We start from the raw sequence: 26,593 nt of genomic DNA, 5'->3' as shown, positions 1-26,593 counted from the left end.
ATAGATATCACTGACAGTCAGTGAGTATAAGACAGTATATCACCACAGCAGGGATAGATATGACTGATAATCAGTGTATAAGACAGTATATCACCACAGCAGGGATAGATATCACTGACAGTCAGTGTATAAGACAGTATATCACCACAGCAGGGATAGATATAACTGACAGTCACAGTGTATAAGACAGTATATCACCACAGCAGGGATAGATATCACTGACAGTCAGTGTGTATAAGACAGTATATCACCACAGCAGGGATAGATATAACTGACAGTCAGTGTGTATAAGACAGTATATCACCACAGCAGGGATAGATATAACTGACAGTCACAGTGTATAAGACAGTATATCACCACAGCAGGGATAGATATCACTGACAGTCACAGTGTATAAGACAGTATATCACCACAGCAGGGATAGATATCACTGACAGTCACAGTGTATAAGACAGTATATCACCACAGCAGGGAAAGATATACCTGACAGTCACAGTGTATAAGACAGTATATCACCACAGCAGGGATAGATATCACTGACAGTCACAGTGTATAAGACAGTATATCACCACAGCAGGGATAGATATCACTGACAGTCACAGTGTATAAGACAGTATATCACCACAGCAGGGATAGATATCACTGACAGTCACAGTGTATAAGGCAGTATATCACCACAGCAGGGATAGATATCACTGACAGTCACAGTGTATAAGGCAGTATATCACCACAGCAGGGATAGATATCACTGACAGTCACAGTGTATAAGGCAGTATATCACCACAGCAGGGATAGATATCACTGACAGTCACAGTGTATAAGGCAGTATATCACCACAGCAGGGATAGATATCACTGACAGTCACAGTGTATAAGGCAGTATATCACCACAGCAGGGATAGATATCACTGACAGTCACAGTGTATAAGGCAGTATATCACCACAGCAGGGATAGATATCACTGACAGTCACAGTGTATAAGGCAGTATATCACCACAGCAGGGATAGATATCACTGACAGTCACAGTGTATAAGACAGTATATCACCACAGCAGGGATAGATATCACTGACAGTCAGTGTATAAGACAGTATATCACCACAGCAGGGATAGATATCACTGACAGTCACAGTGTATAAGACAGTATATCACCACAGCAGGGATAGATATCACTGACAGTCACAGTGTATAAGACAGTATATCACCACAGCAGGGATAGATATACCTGACAGTCACAGTGTATAAGACAGTATATCACCACAGCAGGGATAGATATAACTGACAGTCAGTGTGTATAAGACAGTATATCACCACAGCAGGGATAGATATCACTGACAGTCACAGTGTATAAGACAGTATATCACCACAGCAGGGATAGATATCACTGACAGTCACAGTGTATAAGACAGTATATCACCACAGCAGGGATAAATATCACTGACAGTCACAGTGTATAAGACAGTATATCACCACATCAGGGATAGATATAACTGACAGTCAGTGTGTATAAGACAGTATATCACCACAGCAGGGATAGATATCACTGACAGTCACAGTGTATAAGACAGTATATCACCACAGCAGGGATAGATATAACTGACAGTCACAGAGTATAAGACAGTATATCACCACAGCAGGGATAGATATAACTGACAGTCAGTGTATAAGACAGTATATCACCACAGCAGGGATAGGTATCACTGACAGTCACAGTGTATAAGACAGTATATCACCACAGCAGGGATAGATATAACTGACAGTCACAGAGTATAAGACAGTATATCACCACAGCAGGGATAGATATAACTGACAGTCAGTGTATAAGACAGTATATCACCACAGCAGGGATAGATATCACTGACAGTCACAGTGTATAAGGCAGTATATCACCACAGCAGGGATAGATATCACTGACAGTCACAGTGTATAAGACAGTATATCACCACAGCAGGGATAGATATCACTGACAGTCACAGTGTATAAGACAGTATATCACCACAGCAGGGATAGATATCACTGACAGTCACAGTGTATAAGACAGTATATCACCACAGCAGGGATAGATATCACTGACAGTCAGTGTATAAGACAGTATATCACCACAGCAGGGATAGATATCACTGACAGTCACAGTGTATAAGACAGTATATCACCACAGCAGGGATAGATATCACTGACAGTCACAGTGTATAAGACAGTATATCACCACAGCAGGGATAGATATCACTGACAGTCAGTGTATAAGACAGTATATCACCACAGCAGGGATAGATATCACTGACAGTCACAGTGTATAAGACAGTATATCACCACAGCAGGGATAGATATCACTGACAGTCACAGTGTATAAGACAGTATATCACCACAGCAGGGATAGATATACCTGACAGTCACAGTGTATAAGACAGTATATCACCACAGCAGGGATAGATATAACTGACAGTCACAGTGTATAAGACAGTATATCACCACAGCAGGGATAGATATAACTGACAGTCAGTGTGTATAAGACAGTATATCACCACAGCAGGGATAGATATCACTGACAGTCACAGTGTATAAGACAGTATATCACCACAGCAGGGATAGATATCACTGACAGTCACAGTGTATAAGACAGTATATCACCACAGCAGGGATAGATATCACTGACAGTCACAGTGTATAAGACAGTATATCACCACATCAGGGATAGATATAACTGACAGTCAGTGTGTATAAGACAGTATATCACCACAGCAGGGATAGATATCACTGACAGTCAGTGTATAAGACAGTATATCACCACAGCAGGGATAGATATAACTGACAGTCAGAGTATAAGACAGTATATCACCACAGCAGGGATAGATATAACTGACAGTCACAGAGTATAAGACAGTATATCACCACAGCAGGGATAGATATAACTGACAGTCAGTGTATAAGACAGTATATCACCACAGCAGGGATAGATATAACTGACAGTCAGTGTATAAGACAATATATCACCACAGCAGGGATAGATATAACTGACAGTCAGTGTATAAGACAATATATCACCACAGCAGGGATAGATATCACTGACAGTCACAGTGTATAAGGCAGTATATCACCACAGCAGGGATAGATATCACTGACAGTCACAGTGTATAAGACAGTATATCACCACAGCAGGGATAGATATCACTGACAGTCACAGTGTATAAGACAGTATATCACCACAGCAGGGATAGATATCACTGACAGTCAGTGTGTATAAGACAGTATATCACCACAGCAGGGATAGATATCACTGACAGTCACAGTGTATAAGACAGTATATCACCACAGCAGGGATAGATATCACTGACAGTCACAGTGTATAAGACAGTATATCACCACAGCAGGGATAGATATCACTGACAGTCACAGTGTGTATAAGACAGTATATCACCACAGCAGGGATAGATATCACTGACAGTCACAGTGTATAAGACAGTATATCACCACAGCAGGGATAGATATAACTGACAGTCACAGTGTATAAGACAGTATATCACCACAGCAGGGATAGATATCACTGACAGTCACAGTGTATAAGACAGTATATCACCACAGCAGGGATAGATATCACTGACAGTCACAGTGTATAAGACAGTATATCACCACAGCAGGGATAGATATCACTGACAGTCACAGTGTATAAGACAGTATATCACCACAGCAGGGATAGATATCACTGACAGTCACAGTGTATAAGACAGTATATCACCACAGCAGGGATAGATATAACTGACAGTCACAGTGTATAAGACAGTATATCACCACAGCAGGGATAGATATCACTGACAGTCAGTGTATAAGACAGTATATCACCACAGCAGGGATAGATATCACTGACAGTCACAGTGTATAAGACAGTATATCACCACAGCAGGGATAGATATCACTGACAGTCACAGTGTATAAGACAGTATATCACCACAGCAGGGATAGATATAACTGACAGTCAGTGTGTATAAGACAGTATATCACCACAGCAGGGATAGATATCACTGACAGTCAGAGTGTATAAGACAGTATATCGCCACAGCAGGGATAGATATCACTGACAGTCACAGTGTATAAGACAGTTTATCACCACAGCAGGGATAGATATCACTGACAGTCACAGTGTATAAGACAGTATATCACCACAGCAGGGATAGATATAACTGACAGTCAGTGTGTATAAGACAGTATATCACCACAGCAGGGATAGATATCACTGACAGTCACAGTGTATAAGACAGTATATCACCACAGCAGGGATAGATATCACTGACAGTCACAGTGTATAAGACAGTATATCACCACAGCAGGGATAGATATAACTGACAGTCACAGTGTATAAGACAGTATATCACCACAGCAGGGATAGATATCACTGACAGTCACAGTGTATAAGACAGTATATCACCACAGCAGGGATAGATATCACTGACAGTCACAGTGTATAAGACAGTATATCACCACAGCAGGGATAGATATCACTGACAGTCACAGTGTATAAGACAGTATATCGCCACAGCAGGGATAGATATCACTGATAGTCACAGTGTATAAGACAGTATATCGCCACAGCAGGGATAGATATCACTGACAGTCACAGTGTATAAGACAGTATATCGCCACAGCAGGGATAGATATCACTGATAGTCACAGTGTATAAGACAGTATATCACCACAGTAGAGATAGATATAACTGACAGTGTGTATAAGACAGTATATCACCACAGCAGGGATAGATATAACTGACAGTCAGTGTGTATAAGACAGTATATCACCACAGCAGAGGTACCACAAGTCACATACAATGCATATAAATATACTTATTTATTTAGTATGTATTACCAGTTACTTATATAGCGCACACCTATTCCGCAGCACTTTACAGAGAATATTTTGCCATTCACATGTCCCTGCCCCAGTGGAGCTTACACTCTATATTCCCTACCACATGCTCACAAACATACAGCCAATTAACCTACTAGTATATTTTTGGACTGGAGTACACGGAGGAAACCCACACAAGCAGAGGTAGAATATACAAACTCTACACAGTTAGGGCCATAGTGGGAATCGAACCCATGACCTCAGTGCTGTGAGGCAGTAACGCTAACCATTACACCGTCTGTGCTGCCCCAGCACTAAATCAACTACTCAAGTCTCACAGGGCTGGTAGGATTTGTGCGCTGTATAACCTGGCCCCAAGGATACAGGGAGACTGGACCCAAAACTCCTGAGACCTGTAGCTTCAGAAAAGCCCCTGATTAATGGCTACTCAGCGTCTCATATAGGAGGAGGGTGAGGAGAAGCCACCCATAAACGGGAAAGCTCTTGTAAGTGATCACGCTCTGGACTGGGGGAGGGGCAGTCGGATGAGAGCCTACCTCCTCACTGCTGAATGAACCGCCAAGTGCCGCTGGCAGTACATGGTCCCCGAAGCCGGCTTTTAACCACCCCGGTGGTCTAGTGGGGGAGCGGGCGAACTAGTCGCCCCACTACAGTATCTTCTGGCGCGTCTCCACGGCCGGAATTTGCGTTACCAGAGCGTCATCCCGCATGACCGACCCCGAAGTTACGTCACCAGAGCATCATCCCACGTGACTGACCCCGAAGATACATCACTAGAACGTTATCCCGTGTGACCTGACATCCCCGAAGTTACGTCACCAGAGCATCATCCCGCGTAACTGGCTCCAATGTTACGTCACCAGAGCGCCATCCTGCGTAACCTGAACATTATATCACCAGAGCGCTATCCCACGTGACCAATCCCAATGTTACATCACCAGAGCGCCATCCCGCGTGACCTGACCGACCCAGATTTTACGTTACCAGAACGTTATCCCGCCTGACCAATGGTTGTCAACGCATGTGACTAACCCCAGCATTACGTCACCAGAGTGCCATCCCGCGTGACTGACCCAAAGTTACGTCACCAGAGCGCCATCCCGCGTGACTGACCCAACGTTACCAGAGCACCATCCTGTGTGACTGACCCAAAGTTATGTCACCAGAGTGCCATCCCGCATGACTGACCCAAAGTTACGTCACCAGAGCACCATCCCGCGTGACTGGCCCAAAGTTACGTCACCAGAGCGCCATCACGCGTGACTGACCCAACGTTACCAGAGCGCCATCCTGTGTGACTGACCCAAAGTTACGTCACCAGAGCGCCATCCGACGTGACTGACCCAAAGTTACGTCACCAGACCCACTTCACCAACTCAGATGTTACATCATCCGAACGCCATCCCACGTGACTGACCCCGAAGATACATCACTAGAGCATTATCTCGTGTGACCTGACATCCCCGAAGTTACGGCACCAGTGCGCCAACCCGAGTGAGCAACCCCAACTAAACGTCACCAGAGCACCACACCGCGTGACCAGCCCCGAAGTTACGCCACCAGAGCATCATCCTGCAAGACCTGACCGACCCCATTACACCACCAGAGCATCATCCCGCGTGACCGACCCCGAAGTTACGTCACCAGAGCATCAACCCGCATGACCTGACCTACTCCAAAATTACTTTACTAGAATGCCATCTCACGTGACTGACCCCAGAGGTACATCACCAGAGCGCCATCCTACGTGACCTGAATGACTCCAACATTATATGACCAGAGCACTATCCAGCATGACCAACCCCGTTACGTCACCAGAGCACCGTCCCACGTGGCAGACCCAGAAGTTACGTCACCAGAGCATCATCCCCGCGTGACCAACCCCGAAGTTACGTCACCATAGCATCATCCTGCGTGACCTGACAACCCCATTACGCAGCCAGAGCGCCATTCCACGTGACCAACCCAGAAGTTACATCACCAGAGCGCCATCCCATGTGACCAAGCCAGAAGTTACATCACCAGAGCATCGTCCCGCGTGACCGACCAGGGAGTTAAGTCACCAGAGGGACTTCCCGCGTGACCTGACCGACCCCGAAGTTACTTTACTAGAACGCCATCCCACGTGACCAACCCCAGAGATACATCACCAGAGCACCATCCTACGTGACCTGAACGACCCCAACATAACACCAGAGCGTTATCCCACGTGACCAACCCCAACGTTACGTCACTAGGAGCGCCATCCCACGTGACCTGACCAACCCAGATGTTACGTTACCAGAGCGTTATCCTGTGTGACCAATGGTTGTCAACGGATGTGACCAACCCCAACGTTACATCACCAGAGCGCCATCGAACGTGACCGACCCAACGTTACGTCACCAGAGCGCTATCCCGCGTGATCGACCCAGATGTTACATCATCAGAGCACCATCCCGTGTGACCGACCCAAATGTTACGAGCGCCATCCAAGTGGGCATAGAGGGGGAATATAATCCTGTGGAGAGCGCAGAGAGCCCGCAAGGGGCCAAATTTCTTATTTTCCTGGAAAGTGTGGGCAAAAACATCCACTTCCGCCCTCACTGACGTCACTTCCAGGTACAGCTGCTGGAGGAGTATTAGACTCTTCTACGTCACCAGAGAGCCATCCCGCGTGACCGACCCAAAGTCACGTCATAGTAGCGTCACGCGCGGGAACCTGCCGAACGTTACGTCACCAGAGGGTTTTCGCGGATGATCGATCCCGACATTTCGTCACCTGAACGGTCACGTGTGTGATGTACGTGTCATGTGACGCTACATACCGGCGTCTTAGTGATAGTTACTAGGACTGGGCCAATCAGGTGCGAGCAGTTGGCAGTCGGGCAGTGATTGGCTCGAGCAGCGCACGCGCACGCTTCCCGTGACGTCCATACTCAGGATTGGTAGAAATGGACATCAGATGTGTAAGTGGCAGCTCTGTCATCCAATAGACGAGCTACACAGTCCTCAGCAGCCCAATCACACAAGCCTCTTCTCCAGTGAGGGCGGGACGGAGTCTGAGTTAGCGCGGGAGTCAGACAGCTCGTATCCGGGCACTGAGGATGGGAGATCGGGAGATCAGGCGTCAGTAGTACCGGGATCACCCTCCTGCCCCTTCTACCTACCCTCCTGCCCCATCCTTCCCACCCATCTGCCCCTTCTACCTACCCTCCTGCCCCATCCTTCCCACCCATCTGCCTCTTCTACCTACCTACCTTCCTTCCCAATCCCACCCTCCTACCCATCCTTACCACACATCTGCCTCTTCTATCTACCTTCCTTCCCAATCCTACCCTCCTACCCCATCCTTCCCACCCATCTGCCTCTTCTACCTACCTTCCTTCCCAATCCCACCCTCCTACCCATCCTTACCACACATCTGCCTCTTCTATCTACCTTCCTTCCCAATCCTACCCTCCTACCCCATCCTTCCCACCCATCTGCCTCTTCTACCTACCTTCCTTCCCAATCCCACCCTCCTACCCATCCTTACCACACATCTGCCTCTTCTATCTACCTTCCTTCCCAATCCTACCCTCCTACCCCATCCTTACCACACACCTGCCCCATCTACCTACCTTCCTTCCCCATCTACCTATCCTCCTGCCCCATCCATCCCATCCTCCCCGTCTACCATCCCTCCAACCATCTACCTATCCTACTGCCCCATCCTTACCACCCTCTTGCCCATCTATGTACCCTCCTGCCCCATCTATCTACCTTCCTGCCCCATCTACCTATCCTCCTGCCCCATCCTTACCACACATCTGCCCCATCCTTCCTGCCCTCTTGCCCATCTACGTACCCTTCTGCCCCATCCTTCTTATACACCTGCCCCATCTATCTACCTTCCTGCCCCATCTACCTATCCTCCTGCCCCATCCTTACCACACATCTGCCCCATCTACCTACCTTCCTTCCAAATCCCACCCTCCTGCCCCATCCATCCCACACCGCTGCCCATCTACCATCCTTCAAACCATCTACCTATCCTACTACCCCATCCTTCCCACGCTCCTACCCCATCCATCCCACACCACTGCCCATCTACCTACCTTCCTGCCTGTCTACCATCCTTTCAACCATCTACCTACCCTCCTGCCCCATCCTTCTTATACACCTGCCCCATCTATCTATCTTCCTGCCCCATCTACCTATCCTCCTGCCCCATCCATCCCATCCTCCCCGTCTACCATCCCTCCAACCATCTACCTATCCTACTGCCCCATCCTTACCACCCTCTTGCCCATCTACGTACCCTCCTGCCCCATCTATCTACCTTCCTGCCCCATCTACCTATCCTCCTGCCCCATCCTTACCACACATCTGCCCCATCCTTCCTGCCCTCTTGCCCATCTACGTACCCTTCTGCCCCATCCTTCTTATACACCTGCCCCATCTATCTACCTTCCTGCCCCATCTACCTATCCTCCTGCCCCATCCTTACCACACATCTGCCCCATCTACCTACCTTCCTTCCAAATCCCACCCTCCTGCCCCATCCATCCCACACCGCTGCCCATCTACCATCCTTCAAACCATCTACCTATCCTACTACCCCATCCTTCCCACGCTCCTACCCCATCCATCCCACACCACTGCCTATCTACCTACCTTCCTGCCTGTCTACCATCCTTTCAACCATCTACCTACCCTCCTGCCCCATCCTTCTTATACACCTGCCCCATCTATCTATCTTCCTGCCCCATCTACCTATCCTCCTGCCCCATCCATCCCATCCTCCCCGTCTACCATCCCTCCAACCATCTACCTATCCTACTGCCCCATCCTTACCACCCTCTTGCCCATCTACGTACCCTCCTGCCCCATCTATCTACCTTCCTGCCCCATCTACCTATCCTCCTGCCCCATCCTTACCACACATCTGCCCCATCCTTCCTGCCCTCTTGCCCATCTACGTACCCTTCTGCCCCATCCTTACCACACATCTGCCCCATCTACCTACCTTCCTTCCAAATCCCACCCTCCTGCCCCATCCATCCCACACCGCTGCCCATCTACCATCCTTCAAACCATCTACCTATCCTACTACTCCATCCTTCCCACGCTCCTACCCCATCCATCCCACACCGCTGCCCATCTACCTACCTTCCTGCCTGTCTACCATCCTTTCAACCATCTACCTACCCTCCTGCCCCATCCTTCTTATACACCTGCCCCATCTATCTATCTTCCTGCCCCATCTACCTATCCTCCTGCCCCATCCTTACCACACATCTGCTCCATCTACCTTCCTTCCCAATCCCACCCTCCTGCTCCATCTTTCCTAACTGCACCATCTACCTGACCCTTCTCCGTCTCACCTCCCCCCTGTGTGTACCGATCCCTCTGACTGGTGTGTGTGTGGGGGTGGTTTGATGGTGACCTCTCTGACTGGGGGTGTATGTGGGGGGTAATGGCAATGACAATCCCTGTAACTGGGGGCTAGTGATGTTCCCTTTATTTCGGGAATGTGTGTGGGGGGCTGGCAGCCATCCTTGGGGGAGGTGATAGCGATCTCTTACTGTGGGGGGTAGTGATGTTTCCTTTGTTTCCGGGGGGCTGACTACAATCCCTCTGATGGGGGGTGATGATGATCCCTCTGGCTGGAGGGTGGTGGTTGGGTGTGTAATGGGGTGACAGTGACCCCTTTGACTGGGGGTGATGACAATCCGAGCTGTTAGATGACCCAAGTTGCAGCCCCCAGGGATTGGATCTCGCTGGTCCCTGACGTCCTCAGTGCGGCAATGTCCTGTGGTCACTGAGTGATGTCTGTTTTCGGTTACGTAACTAAGTCCTCTCGTTGCAGAGCTGGAGAAGGCAAAAGGCCAAGCTCAGCGGAGCCGCAATCTGAAAGAGGAGGCCGCAATATGCAACCAGCTGGGGGAGATCCTGGCTAAGAGCGGTGAGATAACACGTTACCCTGGACAAACGCAGTCATATGAGCGCCAAGTACCCCTTAGCTAGCTGCTGATGTACAGGAGATTTGGCGGTTTCTCTAACAGGTTTAGCGCATTAGCTGCGCTACTTGCCAGGCTTTGCGCACATTGTCTGCCGCGCTCTCCTTGCCCGCGCCCTCTGCAGCAAGTAGGCGAGTGCACGGGATGTCGCCTGACCCGTCTGCAGTACATGCACAATGTCATCTAATGCACAGCTGTAATGGCTAAAGGCCGCCATACACTGTGCGATATAGCAGCTGATCCGACGGATATCGCTGTTATATCGCACCGTGTGTGGGCATGATATCGGCCAATGCGCGCTCCCGTGGGGTCGTACATCGCACCCCCAGATCTTACTGCATGTTCACTTGATCTGGGGATGCGATGTACGATCCCATGCAGCGCTATGCGGGTGGGGGACGGGGTGCCGGCATATCTGGCGGTTGGCCAGCCGATTGCTCCTTGTGTGGGGACCCCGCCCGATATGTCGTCCGTCTGATCGCAAGGTGCATATCGCACCATATATGGGGGCCTTACTTGTCCATATGAGGCTGTTGAGGTGGTGTGGCCCAGTGTGTGGTGACCATTCTCTCATCTACTTCTACAGCCAGGTTCCAGGAGGCCGTGGAAGAGCATCGACAGGAGCTGGGAATCTGTGAGAGTTTGGCGGATGTTATTGGCTGTGCTGTGGCCCATCGGAAGATTGGCGAGTGTTTTGCAGAGTTGGGGAAGTATGAGGCTGCGCTGCAGGTAGGTGACCCCAGTGGGGGGCTTGGTGGGATTGGACACTTTGTTCCTCTGGCTGTGCGAGTCCTGAGTGTGTTGATGGTAGGTATAATAACTACATCCAGGGGAGGCAGGGCTGGTAGGATGTAAAGAAAAGAAGCCACCATCGGAACACCATCAAATGATTACCAGTTGATGGCGGCAAACATCGGAATGCTGCCATCGAATGGTAGAAATACTAACATCGAAAGAAAAACATTGATGATCGGCAAACATCGACCATTGATGTCCGTCCCTATGCTAGGGTGGGTTATGTATGTAGATGAGGCGTGTATGTTGTGCATTGATGGGCTACAGGGTTGGTCATGTATGTAGATGAAACGTGTATGCTGTGTATTGAGGGGTGCTAGAGTTGGTCATGTATGTAGATGAAGCGTGTGTGTTGTGTATTGAAGGGCGCTAGAGTTGGTAATGTATGTAGATGAAGCGTGTGTGTTTTGTATTGAAGGGTGCTAGAGTTGGTCATGTATGTAGATGAAGCAGACCATATTAAGTTAGCGGATATCACAGTGTAGGGATTACAGTCCATGGCAGGGTCCTTGGAGATGAATGTAAATAAATGGGGCGATTCGGATGTTCCCAGGGTGTGGGTGGCCGGCATTGTGTGATCTCCTTTATATAAGTCTTTGGTCCTCATTCAGAGTCGTTCGTATGCATCCGATGTTTCCAAACCACGCATGCGTACGGTTAGTTGTGCGCAGGTTAGAGGCCTGGCTGATCGTACAGCTTGAGGTTTGGTACGTGCTCTCACAAGCCTCAGAGTACAATCGATACTATCGATGTGACTGATGTTATGTCTGATGTTTCTATTTTGAGCCAGACAATGCAAGCAGCTAATAATCGTTTGTTGTAGCTAATAACACTGCTAATTAGCTTGTAATTGATTCAGCTGCGTTTGCATTAGCGAATAATAAGAATAAATTTCATGGTGACGGCTTATTCTATGCGTTTTTTTGGTAATTCTTGGAGTAATTTGCACACAACACAAGCGGCCGCAACTATCAGAAGAAAATTAACAAGTGGCCAAGCGCCTGGGGGAGGCGGCTGACGGCGGTGGTGCGCCTGGGGGAGGCGGCTGACGGCGGTGGTGCGCCTGGGGGAGGCGGCTGACGGCGGTGGTGCGCCTGGGGGAGGCGGCTGACGGCGGTGGTGCGCCTGGGGGAGGCGGCTGACGGCGGTGGTGCGCCTGGGGGAGGCGGCAGACGGGGGGGGGGTGTTTGTGGTGGTGTGTCTGGGTGAGGAGACTGACTGTGTCTCCACCCTTCCCTGCACAGCACCAGCGCCTTCATTTGGACTTGGCACGCTCCGTGTCCTCTGACATTGAGGAGCAGAGAGCCCTGGCAACCATCGGTCGCACTTACCTCTATATGTGTGAGGTTGGACAAGTGGAGAATCATCAACCAGCTGAAGAAGCCTTTGTGAGAAGTCTGACGGTCGTGGACGAGCGGCTGGAAGGTGAGAACACAACCACACGTCTCTCTGCTTCTACCGAAATCAACTTCAAGGGATATTTCTGCTCTCTCTTGTTTTTCACCTTTGTTTGCTGGGAACTTAGGGCCTGATTCAGACCCACTCGCGAGCGGCTGTCCGCTCGCAAGTGGGTCGATGTTATGGACTGAGCATGCGCACGACGGAGGGAGCTCCGTCGTGCGCATGCGCCAGACGCGACGAGCGAAGGAAAGTCCTTTGCTCGTTGTGTCCGATCAAAGGGGGCGTGCTGTCAATGTTGATTGACAGCACGCCCCCTTTGGTGGGCGTGCCTCCCTGACGGGGGCGTTCCCACGGGAACGCCTCCCGTCAAGCCGGCCCACTGACATCACTAGTGATGTCAGTGGGAGTGATTTTGGCTCTGATAGAGCTAAAATCACTCCGGAGCTTGCGGTTGAAAACCTCAACCGCAGGCTCCGGCTCGCAAATTCGATGGTCGCGATGGTCTCGACCATCGCGACCATCACAATGCACGCTTGTATAGCCTGTGGGTGGTGACCCACAGCTATACGAGCGTCCAGGAGGACGCTCCATGAAAATGGAGCCCGGCCCTCATTCAGAGCGTACGCTCTGCTCAGAGCGTACGGCTCTGAATGAGGGCCTTAATCTGCTTTATTGGGAAAAATAAATATATATTTAAAAAAATAAAAAAAATAGTTTATAAATCTGATCAGTACGTCCGATATTAGCTCCTCATACTCGCCCCCAGCTTAAATGATCAGACTCTGGCTGACCACTATCCAGCCTTCCCAGCCCACCTCGGTGTCTCCTCACCCCAAGTGGTGAGCTCAGAGGCCAGCAGGGTACATGTGACACTGAGGCCACGTCTCCTGTACCCTGCTGGCCTCGTCCTCTATAGCCTTAGTGGGCAGGGTCCTCGCTGTATGCACTCAGAGACATTTGTTCTGTTCTACGCGCTGAGGACGAGGCCGTAGAGTGATCTTCCTCCCCTCCCTGCGGCCGCAGGCCATGTACACCTTGCTAGCGATCCACCTCTGTGCACGTCTGCTGTCCATCCTAGTGACCACCCGAGGTCAGCAGATGCTGCTGTTATCCATGGAGGGAAATCACTGGTTGTATTTGTGTCTTCCAGGCAAAGTATCCACGAGAGATCTGAGCGAGATGAGAGCCCGTCTCTTCCTGAACCTGGGCTTCCTATATGAGATTATGGGCGAGAGCAATAAGTGCAGCTTGTACATCAGGAAGAGCATCTTCATCGCAGAGTAATTCCGGACGCTCTGAGTACATCTCCTCTCGGCTGTGACAGGGTCTCCCCTTCTCCTCACTCTCCTCCTCTCTCCCACAGGCAGAACCAGCTCCATGAAGATCTGTACAGGGCCAACGTCAATCTGGCCAGCATTCATCTGCGCAATGGCGAGCACTCCAAGGCCATCCGCTGCTGGGAGGCGGCCCGAGAGTGTGCCAGACGAATGCGAGACAAATATATGGAGAGTGAATGTTCTTGCAGCATTGGCCAGGTGAGGGCGCCTGGCGTTGTCACCGGTCTGTGTCTCTGTGTGCACAAACTATCAGACTGTCTCTTTGTATTGTCAGACGCTGCTGTCTCTGGGTGACCTCTCCGCGGGAAAGCGATCACTGAAGAAAGCCTTCCTTCTGGGCAGTCAGCGGCAGTCTGATCGGGACGTTGTGCGACGGAGCCTTAAGCATGGTATTTCCCCACGGTCATCTTTCTGTCTGCTGTGTGGAGCTCCGGTAATCCTGGGGGGTTATGGGGGGGTTCTTTTCGTTGTGTGTTCCTCCAGAGTGTTGTGGTGTGCCCCCTGTGTACGGTGCACCTCTGTCTGGGAAAGGGGGGCTCCTAGCGCTGTTAGCTCCATATCCTGTAGGCTTTAAAACAGTCGCGCACGGAGGTGCGCTCACATAAACGCACACGGTCCCGCTGCTCCTCACTATGTACTGGCTGTCTCTTTTCAGCTATTAGGGGGTGTCGTTTGGAAGAAGCGTTATCTGAACTAGCTGAAGGAGACCAGCAGGAGGCGCTGTCTTTACATGAGCAGCTTGGAGACCTGTACTGCAAAGTGGACTGTTACACTAAGGCTGTGGAGCATTACCAGATGCAGGTGAGGACTGACACTACTGAGCAGGACTGGCTCCTGTGAGGTGACCTGATATGGGTGTTATAGTGGCCATTTAATTATTAGCGCTGGGACCTCCTCCCCACATTCTGCAACCCTTAAATCCTCACCAGATCTTATCCCACCCCTCAGCATAATGGTCGCAGTCATGTGACTTCATCCTGTCGGCCTCCAGCTGAGATCGGACCCAGTGGTCATTTCGGTAGCTGTCCCCCCTACTGGGCTCTGCAATGTCAGCATGCAGAGCCTCTGGAAAGTCTTTGCGTTACTATGCACCGGCTCTGCCCTATCGTGTATCTATCTCCTGTCTCCTCATAGCTCCATTGTGCCGAGTCCTTGGGCCGCCCCGACCGGGAGATCGCAGTCATCCATGTGTCACTGGCTGCGACCTATAGTGATCTGAAAGACTACAAACAGGCTGTGAGCCACTACCGTGCTGAGCTAGGCCTGCGGAAAGGGAACCCCCATGAGGTGAGCGGGCATATGGTGATCTGGGGGGGGGAGAAGCCATGGGTGATTGGGAGCTATTCTGTGGTCGAAGGACTTGAGGTCAGTAAGAGGGTGGTGAAGAGGAATGAATGCCTGGACCTGAGGAAAGGGAGCCCCCATGAGGTGAGGAGGTATAAGGTGATCGGGGGAGGAGAGGAGAGGAACCCTAGTTTAGATGAGGCTCTATAACTTACTCATTATTGTATAGCAGATACCTGGACCTGAGGAAAGGGAGTCCCCATGAGGTGAGGAGGTATAAGGGGATCGGGGGGGAGGGAGAGGAACCCTAGTTTAGATGAGGCTCTATAACTTACTCAGTATTGCAGTGATTCCCAACCTCGGTCCTCAAGGCACCCTAACAGTCCTGGTGTTAGTGATAGCCATGCTTAAGCACAGATGGTTAAATCAAAATAACTGAAGTACTAATTAAGTCACCTGTGCTCAATTATGGCTATCCTTAAAACCTGGACTGTTAGTGTGCCTTGAGGACCGTGGTTGGGAACCCCTGCAGTATTGTATAGCAGATACCTGGCTTGTGGAGGTGTATGGGGGGAGTGGCTTGTGGAGGTGTATGGGGGGAGTGGCTTGTGGAGGTGTATGGGGGGGAGTGGCTTGTGGAGGTGTATGGGGGGGAGTGGCTTGTGGAGGTGTATGGGGGGGAGTGGCTTGTGGAGGTGTATGGGGGGGAGTGGCTTGTGGAGGTGTATGGGGGGAGTGGCTTGTGGAGGTGTATGGGGGGAGTGGCTTGTGGAGGTGTATGGGGGGAGTGGCTTGTGGAGGTGTATGGGGGGAGTGGCTTGTGGAGGTGTATGGGGGAGTGGCTTGTGGAGGTGTATGGGGGGAGTGGCTTGTGGAGGTGTATGGGGGGAGTGGCTTGTGGAGGTGTATGGGGGGAGTGGCTTGTGGAGGTGTATGGGGGGAGTGGCTTGTGGAGGTGTATGGGGGGAGTGGCTTGTGGAGGTGTATGGGGGGAGTGGCTTGTGGAGGTGTATGGGGGGAGTGGCTTGTGGCGGTGTATGGGGGGAGTGGCTTGTGGCGGTGTATGGGGGGGAGTGGCTTGTGGCGGTGTATGGGGGGAGTGGCTTGTGGCGGTGTATGGGGGGGAGTGGCTTGTGGCGGTGTATGGGGGGGAGTGGCTTGTGGCGGTGTATGGGGGGGAGTGGCTTGTGGCGGTGTATGGGGGGGAGTGGCTTGTGGCGGTGTATGGGGGGGAGTGGCTTGTGGCGGTGTATGGGGGGGAGTGGCTTGTGGCGGTGTATGGGGGGGAGTGGCTTGTGGCGGTGTATGGGGGGATGAACATATACTGGTTTGGCTCTTGCAGGAGTGTAGAACGTGGCTGAACATGGCACTGGCAGTAGAGGAGGATGGCCTGGGCTATGGGGAAGTGCAGAGCTGTCTGTCCAGTGCCTTGAAGTGCGCCCAGGAGATCGGGGATTCTCGGCTACAGGTGCGTCTACTTAATGTTTATTGGCAATTTATATAGCGCACACACATTCCACAGCGCTGTACAGAGAAAATATTCAGTCCCAGCCCCAGTGGTGCTTACACTATCTCTACATCTTACTATATCCATCTTACACTATATTCACTATCACATGTACACATGGAGAGAATATACAAACTCCACACAGGGTCGTGGTGGGGATGGAACCCAGGACCTCAGTGCTGTGAGGCAGTAATACTAACCATTACACCGTCTGCTGCCTATATCTTCTCTATATGTCTATGCAATGTAACCATACGTGCTCTTCCTATAAATGTACCCGGCCATGCTGCTCTCCCTGCAGTGTTACATACGTGCTCTCCCTATAAATGTACCCGGCCATGCTGCGCTCTCTGCAGTGTTACATACGTGCTCTCCCTATAAATGTACCCGGCCATGCTGCTTTCTCTGCAGTGTTACATACGTGCTCTTCCTATAAATGTACCCGGCCATGCTGCTCTCCCTGCAGTGTTACATACGTGCTCTCCCTATAAATGTACCCGGCCATGCTGCGCTCTCTGCAGTGTTACTTACGTGCTCTTCCTATAAATGTACCCGGCCATGCTGCTCTCTCTACAGTGTTACATACGTGCTCTCCCTATAAATGTACCCTGCCATGCTGCTCTCCCTGCAGTGTTACATATGTGCTCTCCCTATAAATGTACCCGGCCATGCTGCTCTCCCTGCAGTGTTACATACGTGCTCTCCCTATAAATGTACCCGGCCATGCTGCGCTCTCTGCAGTGTTACATACGTGCTCTTCCTATAAATGTACCCGGCCATGCTGCTCTCCCTGCAGTGTTACATACGTGCTCTCCCTATAAATGTACCCGGCCATGCTGCTCTCTCTGCAGTGTTACATACGTGCTCTCCCTATAAATGTACCCTGCCATGCTGCGCTCTCTGCAGTGTTACATACGTGCGCTCCCTATAAATGTACCCGGCCATGCTGCTCTCCCTGCAGTGTTACATACGTGCTCTCCCTATAAATGTACCCGGCCATGCTGCGCTCTCTGCAGTGTTACATACGTGCTCTTCCTATAAATGTACCCGGCCATGCTGCTCTCTCTGCAGTGTTACATACGTGCTCTTCCTATAAATGTACCCGGCCATGCTGCTCTCTCTGCAGTGTTACATACGTGCTCTCCCTATACATGTACCCGGCCATGCTGCTCTCTCTGCAGTGTAACATACGTGCTCTTCCTATAAATGTACCCGGCCATGCTGCTCTCTGCAGTGTTACATACGTGCTCTTCCTATAAATGTACCCGGCCATGCTGCGCTCTCTGCAGTGTTACATACGTGCTCTTCCTATAAATGTACCCTGCCATGCTGCTCTCTCTGCAGTGTTACATACGTGCTCTCCCTATAAATGTACCCGGCCATGCTGCTCCCTGCAGTGTTACTTACGTGCTCTCCCTATAAATGTACCCGGCCATGCTGCTCTCTCTGCAGTGTTACATACGTGCTCTCCCTATAAATGTACCCTGCCATGCTGCTCTCTCTGCAGTGTTACATACGTGCTCTCCCTATAAATGTACCCGGCCATGCTGCTCTCCCTGCAGTGTTACATACGTGCTCTCCCTATAAATGTACCCGGCCATGCTGCTCTCTGCAGTGTTACATACGTGCTCTCCCTATAAATGTACCCGGCCATGCTGCGCTCTCTGCAGTGTTACATGCGTGCTCTTCCTATAAATGTACCCGGCCATGCTGCTCTCTCTGCAGTGTTACATACGTGCTCTCCCTATAAATGTACCCGGCCATGCTGCGCTCTCTGCAGTGTTACATACGTGCTCTCCGTATAAATGTACCCGGCCGTGCTGCTCTCTCTGCAGTGTTACATACGTGTACGTGCTCTTCCTATATATGTACCCGGCCGTGCTGCTCTCTCTGCAGTGTTACATACGTGCTCTTCCTATAAATGTACCCGGCCATGCTGCTCTCTGCAGTGTTACATACGTGCTCTTCCTATAAATGTACCCGGCCATGCTGCTCTCCCTGCAGTGTTACATACGTGCTCTCCCTATAAATGTACCCGGCCATGCTGCTCCCTGCAGTGTTACATACGTGCTCTTCCTATAAATACCCGGCCATGCTGCTCTCTCTGCAGTGTTACATACGTGCTCTTCCTATAAATGTACCCTGCCATGCTGCGCTCTCTGCAGTGTTACATACGTGCTCTTCCTATAAATGTACCCGGCCATGCTGCTCTCTGCAGTGTTACATACGTGCTCTCCCTATAAATGTACCCGGCCATGCTGCGCTCTCTGCAGTGTTACATACGTGCTCTTCCTATAAATGTACCCGGCCGTGCTGCTCTCTCTGCAGTATTACATACGTGTACGTGCTCTTCCTATATATGTACCCGGCCGTGCTGCTCTCTCTGCAGTGTTACATACGTGCTCTTCCTATAAATGTACCCGGCCGTGCTGCTCTCTGCAGTGTTACATACGTGCTCTTCCTATAAATGTACCCGGCCATGCTGCTCCCTGCAGTGTTACATACTTGCTCTTCCTATAAATGTACCCGGCCATGCTGCTCTCCCTGCAGTGTTACATACGTGCTCTTCCTATAAATGTACCCGGCCATGCTGCTCTCTGCAGTGTTACATACGTGCTCTCCCTATAAATGTACCCGGCCATGCTGCGCTCTCTGCAGTGTTACATACGTGCTCTTCCTATAAATGTACCCGGCCATGCTGCGCTCTCTGCAGTGTTACATACGTGCTCTCCCTATACATGTACCCGGCCATGCTGCTCTCTCTGCAGTGTTACATACGTGCTCTTCCTATAAATGTACCCGGCCATGCTGCTCTCTCTGCAGTGTTACATACGTGCTCTCCCTATAAATGTACCCGGCCATGCTGCTCTCTCTGCAGTGTTACATACGTGCTCTCCCTATAAATGTACCCGGCCATGCTGCTCTCTCTGCAGTGTTACATACGTGCTCTCCCTATAAATGTACCCAGCCATGCTGCTCTCCCTGCAGTGTTACATACGTGCTCTCCCTATAAATGTACCCGGCCATGCTGCTTTCCCTGCAGTGTTACCTACGTGCTCTCCCTATAAATGTACCCGGCCATGCTGCTCCCTGCAGTGTTACATACGTGCTCTTCCTATAAATGTACCCAGCCATGCTGCTCTCTCTGCAGTGTTACATACGTGCTCTTCCTATAAATGTACCTGGCCATGCTGCTCCCTGCAGTGTTACATACGTGTACGTGCTCTCCCTATAAATGTACCCGGCCATGCTGCTCTCTGCAGTGTTACATACGTGCTCTCCCTATAAATGTACCCGGCCATGCTGCTCTCCCTGCAGTGTTACATACGTGCTCTCCCTATACATGTACCCGGCCATGCTGCTCTCTCTGCAGTGTTACATACGTGCTCTCCCTATAAATGTACCCGGCCAGGCTGCTCTCCCTGCAGTGTTACATACGTGTACGTGCTCTTCCTATATATGTACCCGGCCGTGCTGCTCTCTCTGCAGTGTTACATACGTGCTCTCCCTATAAATGTACCTGGCCGTGCTGCTCCCTGCAGTGTTACATACGTGCTCTCCCTATAAATGTACCCGGCCATGCTGCTCTCTGCAGTGTTACATACGTGCTCTCCCTATAAATGTACCCGGCCATGCTGCTCTCCCTGCAGTGTTACATACGTGCTCTCCCTATACATGTACCCGGCCATGCTGCTCTCTCTGCAGTGTTACATACGTGCTCTCCCTATAAATGTACCCGGCCAGGCTGCTCTCCCTGCAGTGTTACATACGTGTACGTGCTCTTCCTATATATGTACCCGGCCGTGCTGCTCTCTCTGCAGTGTTACATACGTGCTCTTCCTATACATGTACCCGGCCATGCTGCTCTCTCTGCAGTGTTACATACGTGCTCTCCCTATACATGTACCCGGCCATGCTGCTCTCCCTGCAGTGTTACATACGTGCTCTTCCTATAAATGTACCCGGCCATGCTGCGCTCTCTGCAGTGTTACATACGTGTATGTGCTCTTCCTATAAATGTACCCGGCCATGCTGCGCTCTCTGCAGTGTTACATACGTGCTCTCCCTATAAATGTACCCGGCCATGCTGCTCTCTGCAGTGTTACATACGTGCTCTGCCTATACATGTACCCGGCCATGCTGCTCTCCCTGCAGTGTTACATACGTGCTCTCCCTATACATGTACCCGGCCATGCTGCTCCCTGCAGTGTTACATACGTGCTCTCCCTATAAATGTACCCGGCCATGCTGCTCTCTCTGCAGTGTTACATACGTCCTCTCCCTATAAATGTACCCGGCCATGCTGCTCTCTCTGCAGTGTTACATACGTGCTCTTCCTATAAATGTACCCGGCCATGCTGCGCTCTCTGCAGTGTTACATACGTGCTCTTCCTATAAATGTACCTTGCCATGCTGCTCCCTGCAGTGTTACATACGTGCTCTTCCTATAAATGTACCCGGCCATGCTGCTCTCTCTGCAGTGTTACATACGTGCTCTCCCTATAAATGTACCCGGCCATGCTGCTCTCTGCAGTGTTACATACGTGCTCTTCCTATAAATGTACCCGGCCATGCTGCTCTCCCTGCAGTGTTACATACGTGCTCTTCCTATAAATGTACCCGGCCATGCTGCGCTCTCTGCAGTGTTACATACGTGTATGTGCTCTTCCTATAAATGTACCCGGCCATGCTGCGCTCTCTGCAGTGTTACATACGTGCTCTCCCTATAAATGTACCCGGCCATGCTGCTCTCTGCAGTGTTACATACGTGCTCTGCCTATACATGTACCCGGCCATGCTGCTCTCCCTGCAGTGTTACATACGTGCTCTCCCTATACATGTACCCGGCCATGCTGCTCCCTGCAGTGTTACATACGTGCTCTCCCTATAAATGTACCCGGCCATGCTGCTCTCTCTGCAGTGTTACATACGTCCTCTCCCTATAAATGTACCCGGCCATGCTGCTCTCTCTGCAGTGTTACATACGTGCTCTCCCTATAAATGTACCCGGCCATGCTGCTCTCTGCAGTGTTACATACGTGCTCTCCCTATACATGTACCCGGCCATGCTGCTCCCTGCAGTGTTACATACGTGCTCTCCCTATAAATGTACCCGGCCATGCTGCTCTCTCTGCAGTGTTACATACGTCCTCTCCCTATACATGTACCCGGCCATGCTGCTCCCTGCAGTGTTACATACGTGCTCTCCCTATACATGTACCCGGCCATGCTGCTCTCTCTGCAGTGTTACATACGTGCTCTCCCTATACATGTACCCGGCCATGCTGCTCTCCCTGCAGTATTACATACGTGCTCTCCCTATAAATGTACCCGGCCATGCTGCGCTCTCTGCAGTGTTACATACGTGCTCTTCCTATAAATGTACCCGGCCATGCTGCTCTCCCTGCAGTGTTACATACGTGCTCTCCCTATAAATGTACCCTGCCATGCTGCTCTCCCTGCAGTGTTACATACGTGCTCTCCCTATAAATGTACCCTGCCATGCTGCTCTCCCTGCAGTGTTACATACGTGCTCTCCCTATAAATGTACCCGGCCATGCTGCTCTCCCTGCAGTGTTACATACGTGCTCTCCCTATAAATGTACCCGGCCATGCTGCGCTCTCTGCAGTGTTACATACGTGCTCTTCCTATAAATGTACCCGGCCATGCTGCTCTCCCTGCAGTGTTACATACGTGCTCTCCCTATAAATGTACCCGGCCATGCTGCTCTCTCTGCAGTGTTACATACGTGCTCTCCCTATAAATGTACCCTGCCATGCTGCGCTCTCTGCAGTGTTACATACGTGCGCTCCCTATAAATGTACCCGGCCATGCTGCTCTCCCTGCAGTGTTACATACGTGCTCTCCCTATAAATGTACCCGGCCATGCTGCGCTCTCTGCAGTGTTACATACGTGCTCTTCCTATAAATGTACCCGGCCATGCTGCTCTCCCTGCAGTGTTACATACGTGCTCTTCCTATAAATGTACCCGGCCATGCTGCGCTCTCTGCAGTTTCTACTTCAGGGTCCATAGGGGGTCCACAGGGTTGACCTTGGGGTATAGGTTGGGAACCAAATCCGGGCACCACGCAGTTAAAGCTTTTAGCTCCCAGGATGCACTGGGTCCACTCTCCCTATAACCCCACCCCCAAGCCAGAGGCACCTCAGTTTAAGTTGGTGCCCGGCCGGAGTCGGGTCACCGTTAGCGCAGGGGGAGCTGATTAGCAGCCCCTAAGCTTATTTTATTTTTTTAGGGACAAAGTTTTTTCCATGGACTTTGGACTCTTCAGAGCGGCAGCGTCGGACTGTCCATAGGACGTCTAAGCTGCCACTCCGTCACCCCGCTGGCGCTGAGACGCCAGTACAGATCTGGGGATCTCAGCGGGACCCCAGAGTCTGTACTAGCCGGACTCTGTGGGCGCCCAGGACTGCTGCCGGATCCACGGGGAGCAGGTAAGGTCGCGGATCACCGCTTGCGGTGATCCGCGCATTTCAAATGCAGTCCTGTGCCTCCGGTCTCAGGGGACAGACCGGAGGCGCCGGCAGTGGCGGCGGGCCCCCCATACCCCGTGTGTCCACTAGACCACCAGGGACTTAACGATCGGTGCAGGGAGCCGGCGTCCCGGGGGTTAATAGCCGGCCAGGGGAGGCAGCCTTCCCTGTTACAGCGGCTCCTCCCCTCAGCTCAGCGCGCCTTTCAGTATCCATAGTCTGGCGTCGCTGAGCTGCTTCCTCCGCGGGCCACGCTTCCTCTGAGGTCTCCAGCGGCCATTTTATCTCTGTGGTGCAGCAGAAATCTCTCAGGATGGCAGTGAGTCCAGTCCCCCTGCGTACCTCACCATCAGGTCAGTGTACACAGCGCTGTAGCCTTCCCAGACACTGAATCTGGGCAGTTGAATGCAGTGTAATAGTGCAGTATATTATATGACATGTTTATGTATATATGTATATATCTGCATTGTATGTGACTTATGCTAGTGCTGACTGTACTTTATTCTCTCACCTGTCAGTGTATATCTATCCCTTTTCTTTATCTGCCCTAATACAGCTGTACTTAGGGTGGTTCTGAGACCTCACATTTATATACTTGTTAATATTTGTGTGGTTTGTCACATACTGTTGCGTGCTGCACGTTGCCATATTTTAGATGGAACTGTGTGTTGCATACGCTGAAAATGGGTCCCTGCAGCTAATTTTTGGCATCAGTCAGGACCAGTATAGCGCTGCTTAATATTTCCGCCAAGATTGGTCAGATATGTCTGACCAGGAGATAGAGCGTTATACTGCACCCATTTTTACTATCCTGCAAGTCATGTGCTGCAGGTGTTAGTGCGGAGGATTTGACTCATAAAGGGTTCTGTATGTGGCGTCATCTGGTGCCGGCCTCTTTCACGACCCCCTTGGGCGGTTTGTTTTCTCGGGATCCTCTCAATTGCGGATCGCCGGGCGGGCCCCATTGTTGTACCTCACTTGGGGTTACTTCACCATACTGCCCTTTTCATCTCAGGGTATCTCGCAGCTTCTTGCTCTCTTCCCCTGTGACACAGACTACCGCTCCCTGCAGGGGTTTTTCGCAGTATATGAATTCCCCCTGGTGCCACAATAGTCTGTCATTCCCCTTGCAGGGATTACCACAACAGCCACCCTGGGTGGATGTCGTTTTCTACGAAACGCTAATTGGCGTGGTTGACGCCCTGTGGTTACTTCCCAGTTGGCTCTGCCGTGAACTGGGTACTGTTCGGGGCTCTTTCCCTCTTACACGGGGGGAAGCCTATTTCAGGTATTATTATCCCTGCTTTAGGGCTGGTAGCAGGTCCATTCTGGTTAGAGTGAATGTTGACCTGCACCTGTATCATACACCCTCAGTATTGCGTGCCTTCGGGTTCCCTGTTGCTGACTAGCGGGTGGATCGCATAGCGGGACTCTGGCTGTTGCCAGATAGGAGGTGTTACAACAGTGTTTGGCCTCCTGTCCCAAATTCCCTGAGGGTCATCACGAGCCCCTCCTGGGGGGGATGGGCGTGTTACTCGTCTGATTACAGACGTTACTACGCCTCCCATTCCTGCGTGGTCGGATTCTTCGGATCCGTAGGTGGTAACTCTGCCTGAAATCAGTATACTTGCTTTCAGGAGTTGTTATCCATCCTACCATGGCTATAGCATGGTTGGTTAATACTATTGCATATTGGGTTGATGCATTTGTAACGTTTTTTCCCCTCCAACACGTCGGGGGTTCAAATGTATTTGGTCGCTCACGTAATATATGCTGTTGTCATAGGTGGAAATGCCTATATTGGATACCAGTCTCCTAACTTTCAGAGTTCCGGCTGCGACTGTATCCTCCGTAATACCCTATGGCTGAGCTCTGGGAATGCAGAGGTGCAGATACCATCTTTAGGGTTGATATTGTTTGGTCCTGACCTTGACAAGATTGTAGTAACATTGGCAGTATTACTAACGACAAGTTTACCGCTTTCAGCTATGCCCACTACAAGGCCTCAGACTAAGTCTGTTAAGTCTTTTTTGTCCTCTGGGTCAGCCTAAAGGTCTGTTTCTTCGTAGACTGTCGGCATCTACAAGGGCCGACATATCCAGTACCGAGCAGGCCTGGACTGCCAGCCGATCCTGCTTCTGAACCTACGGATATCTCTTCAGCCTGACGGGACAGGCCTACAACTGGGAGATACCGATTTTCTCAGTTCGCCCGGTATTAGTGTCAAGTTGCCGCGGCTACGTGGGTAGGAGGGTACGCCCTCTTTACAAGGGCCTTACAGATCCAGAAAGCTATGCAGTTGTTGCGGTAAGCGGAGCTAATTAGGCCATCCCCACTATCTCAGTGAGGGACTGGTTGTTCTGCTTTCTTTCTGGTGCGGTGGCTGAATGGTCCTCTTTGGCCTATTCTCTGTCTCAATTCCCTGAACCAGTTCCTAAAGCTACCTGGGCTCAGGAGGAAATCCCTATGCTCCATCATACGATGTTTGGAACCTGGGGACTTTATGGTATCACTGGATATACAGGACGCGTGCCTACGGGTACTTACAGAGACCTTTCCTCAGCATGGGCTGAGGTTTGCTGTATCACAGCAACACTTACAATTTTTCGGGCTCTGCCTGTTGGGACTGTCCTCAGCCCCACAGGGGTTTACCAGCGTTTTGGATTTTCTGACAGTTCTTCTGTTCAGTATATCCCAATGCTCCTGTACCTGGACGGCCTCCTGCTCTTAGCGGGATCACCGGGGTACTTTACGGCCAGGTCAGGATGACTGTGGCTTCTTCAGGGTGCAGACGTTTAATCAACGGGGAAAAAGTCCTCCCTGCATCCCTCTCTGGGTATTCTTCATCTAGGATCCCTGCTGGATTCTCAGAATCTGAGAATTCTTCTGGCGTAAGACGGAATCTCCTCTCTTCCATTAGGAGTACATGGTTGTCT

The 26,593-nt window shown here is 50.9% G+C and overlaps 1 protein-coding gene across 1 annotated transcript in view; it reads left to right on the top strand.

Moving 5' to 3' along the window:
- Positions 1-7,834: 7,834 nt before the first annotated feature.
- TONSL (tonsoku like, DNA repair protein) overlaps positions 7,835-26,593 on the top strand; it is a 210,435-nt gene continuing 191,676 nt past the window's right edge. Inside the window, exons 1-10 of the mRNA XM_088462520.1 lie at positions 7,835-7,963; positions 10,689-10,784; positions 11,426-11,568; positions 12,879-13,059; positions 14,186-14,315; positions 14,399-14,570; positions 14,647-14,761; positions 15,028-15,173; positions 15,507-15,659; positions 16,999-17,124. Coding sequence (XP_088318646.1) covers positions 7,942-7,963; positions 10,689-10,784; positions 11,426-11,568; positions 12,879-13,059; positions 14,186-14,315; positions 14,399-14,570; positions 14,647-14,761; positions 15,028-15,173; positions 15,507-15,659; positions 16,999-17,124 — 1,284 coding nt within the window. The 5' untranslated portion in view covers positions 7,835-7,941. The remainder of the gene's footprint in view (positions 7,964-10,688; positions 10,785-11,425; positions 11,569-12,878; positions 13,060-14,185; positions 14,316-14,398; positions 14,571-14,646; positions 14,762-15,027; positions 15,174-15,506; positions 15,660-16,998; positions 17,125-26,593) is intronic.

The sequence above is a fragment of the Taudactylus pleione genome, unplaced genomic scaffold (genome assembly GCF_031769625.1).
Source record: "Taudactylus pleione unplaced genomic scaffold, aTauple2 ptg001259l, whole genome shotgun sequence".
Taxonomy (NCBI): Eukaryota; Metazoa; Chordata; class Amphibia; order Anura; family Myobatrachidae; genus Taudactylus; species Taudactylus pleione.
This window is presented reverse-complemented; position numbering and strand designations above follow the sequence as displayed.